Source organism: Neolamprologus brichardi, chromosome 23, assembly GCF_056152115.1.
Source record: "Neolamprologus brichardi isolate AB-2024 chromosome 23, ASM5615211v1, whole genome shotgun sequence".
Taxonomy (NCBI): Eukaryota; Metazoa; Chordata; class Actinopteri; order Cichliformes; family Cichlidae; genus Neolamprologus; species Neolamprologus brichardi.
This window is the reverse complement of record NC_142125.1, coordinates 10,683,260-10,685,215: the sequence shown is the minus strand read 5'-3', so window position 1 is coordinate 10,685,215 and position 1,956 is coordinate 10,683,260. Positions and strand designations below refer to the sequence as shown.

At 37.1% G+C, this 1,956-nt stretch overlaps 1 protein-coding gene across 1 annotated transcript; it reads left to right on the top strand.

Moving 5' to 3' along the window:
• The first annotated feature begins 294 nt into the window (after positions 1-294).
• Positions 295-1,549, top strand: LOC102776384 (trypsin-like). Its single transcript, XM_087836931.1, has 5 exons — positions 295-379; positions 458-608; positions 706-838; positions 939-1,193; positions 1,292-1,549. The coding sequence occupies exons 1-5, from the start codon at positions 322-324 to the stop codon at positions 1,457-1,459; spliced, it is 765 nt and encodes a 254-aa protein (XP_087693057.1). The 5' UTR covers positions 295-321; the 3' UTR covers positions 1,460-1,549.
• Positions 1,550-1,956: the final 407 nt, after the last annotated feature.

Below are 1,956 nucleotides of genomic sequence, written 5' to 3'. Positions count from 1 at the left end.
CAGTGTTACAGCGGGGTTTCACCCATTAAAAGTGATTTATAACCACACATGATCAGGAGGCCCAAAGGCTCTTAAATACATGAATAAAAGTGAGCAGCAAATGGAGTTAAAATAACGACAACTAAACATGATTTGTGTGTTTCACACCGATAAGCTGATGAACATGATGATAACACCAGTTTCAGTCTCGCGCTGAGTAAAGGATGTGGCTGAAAGCCAAATTTGATGGATTATAATCTTATTTGGCAATGAAGCAAACTGACGTATAAAAGGTTCACCTCCACACTCCTACAAACACAACTTCACCTTTGTGCTGGCATCATGCTCGGTCTGCAGAAATTTCTGTTTGTCCATGTTCTGGCATGCCTCGGACGACTTGGTAAGAATTGCAAGTCTTTGTTATTATACTCCAGTTGTTTAATGGAACATTAACTTCATTTTGGTTTCCTTTTTTCAGCACATGGAAGTGATATCATACATGGAGAAAAAGCCCCAGAGAACTCGATGCAGTACATGGCCTCTTTGCAGGACAACGAGGGTCGCCATGTTTGTGGAGGATTTCTCATCACTCAGGACTTTGTAGTCTCGGCTGCACACTGTGATGACTTGTGAGTAATCAAACATCTTCTGCTGTAATCTCTGACTCATATCATTAAAATACATTTAGAAAATGTATTGATTACCTTTCACTGATTACTCCTTCAGCAACCCCACACACGTTGTTCTCGGCAACCACAATCTCAAGAAAGGCAATCATCAAAAAATAAGGATTGAAAACAAAACCATCCATGAAAATTATAAAGACATTGGACGGGGTAATGACATCATGCTGATTAAAGTAAGTACATGTTCGTGTGGTTTTATTATTCAAATTATAACTAAAGAACTATCGTATGAACATATATATTTATATTTTTTACTTCATGTCATGTCTCCAGCTGCTTTTCAAAGTTCAGCTAAATGAAAGGGTACAAACAATTCAGCTTCCACCTGCTGAAATAAACCTAAAAGAAAACCAAGTGTGTCAGGTGGCTGGATGGGGAAAAACTAAAACTGATGGTGAATCTGTTGATGAGCTGAGGGTGGTGGACGTGTCTGTCATTAACCCAAGGGTCTGTGAGGAACTATGGCGTGGTCTTCCTGCCAATGTTATCTGTGCAGGTGGATACAAAACAACCAAAGGATTCTGTCAGGTATGTTTTCTGTCCTTTCAGTGTAAACTGGCTCCTTGATTACAAATATATAAAAAACTGAATAAAAGCTGGTAAATTAAAATTCTTCCTCCTCACAGGGGGATTCTGGTGGTCCTCTGCTGTGCGACGGGTTGGCTGTTGGTGCCGTTTCTTTCAACTACAACAAGAACTGCAGTTACCCCAATAAACCCAACGTCTATACAGACATCTCAAAATACCGTCAGTGGATTGACGGCATTGTGAAATCCAGAAAATATGAGGAGTAAAGAATTCACTGACAGTTTGGCTTGTATATTATTGAAATCTCAGGATTTCTGATTCTCTGTTAGCATAACCAAAAATGAAAATAAAAATTTACCCCAGCATTAAACATGTGCCTTCCTCGTTTATTTTGAACATGTACATTTAAATAATAAATTCTTCCATATGATATATACTCAGATAATATTCATGTATAACCATATTAGTGTACACCTACAATACAAATACAACAATATTTACTTCACCAACCAAAGGTCACTTTGCAGATGCATTAGAAATTAATTTAAATAGCTCAAAATAATAAAACGTATTTATTTCTCCTCCATAAAAATTATACACTTAAATAATATAAATGAAACAAACATAAATGTACCTCTGTAGTGTTCTGTGTGCAGCATATGTATATTCCAGCACATGCACAGTTACACACTTTATTTTAATGTGAGTGGGGAGTGTGTAAGTGTGTGTAAATGATGCAAACAGATATCATAAGAATTTGCAT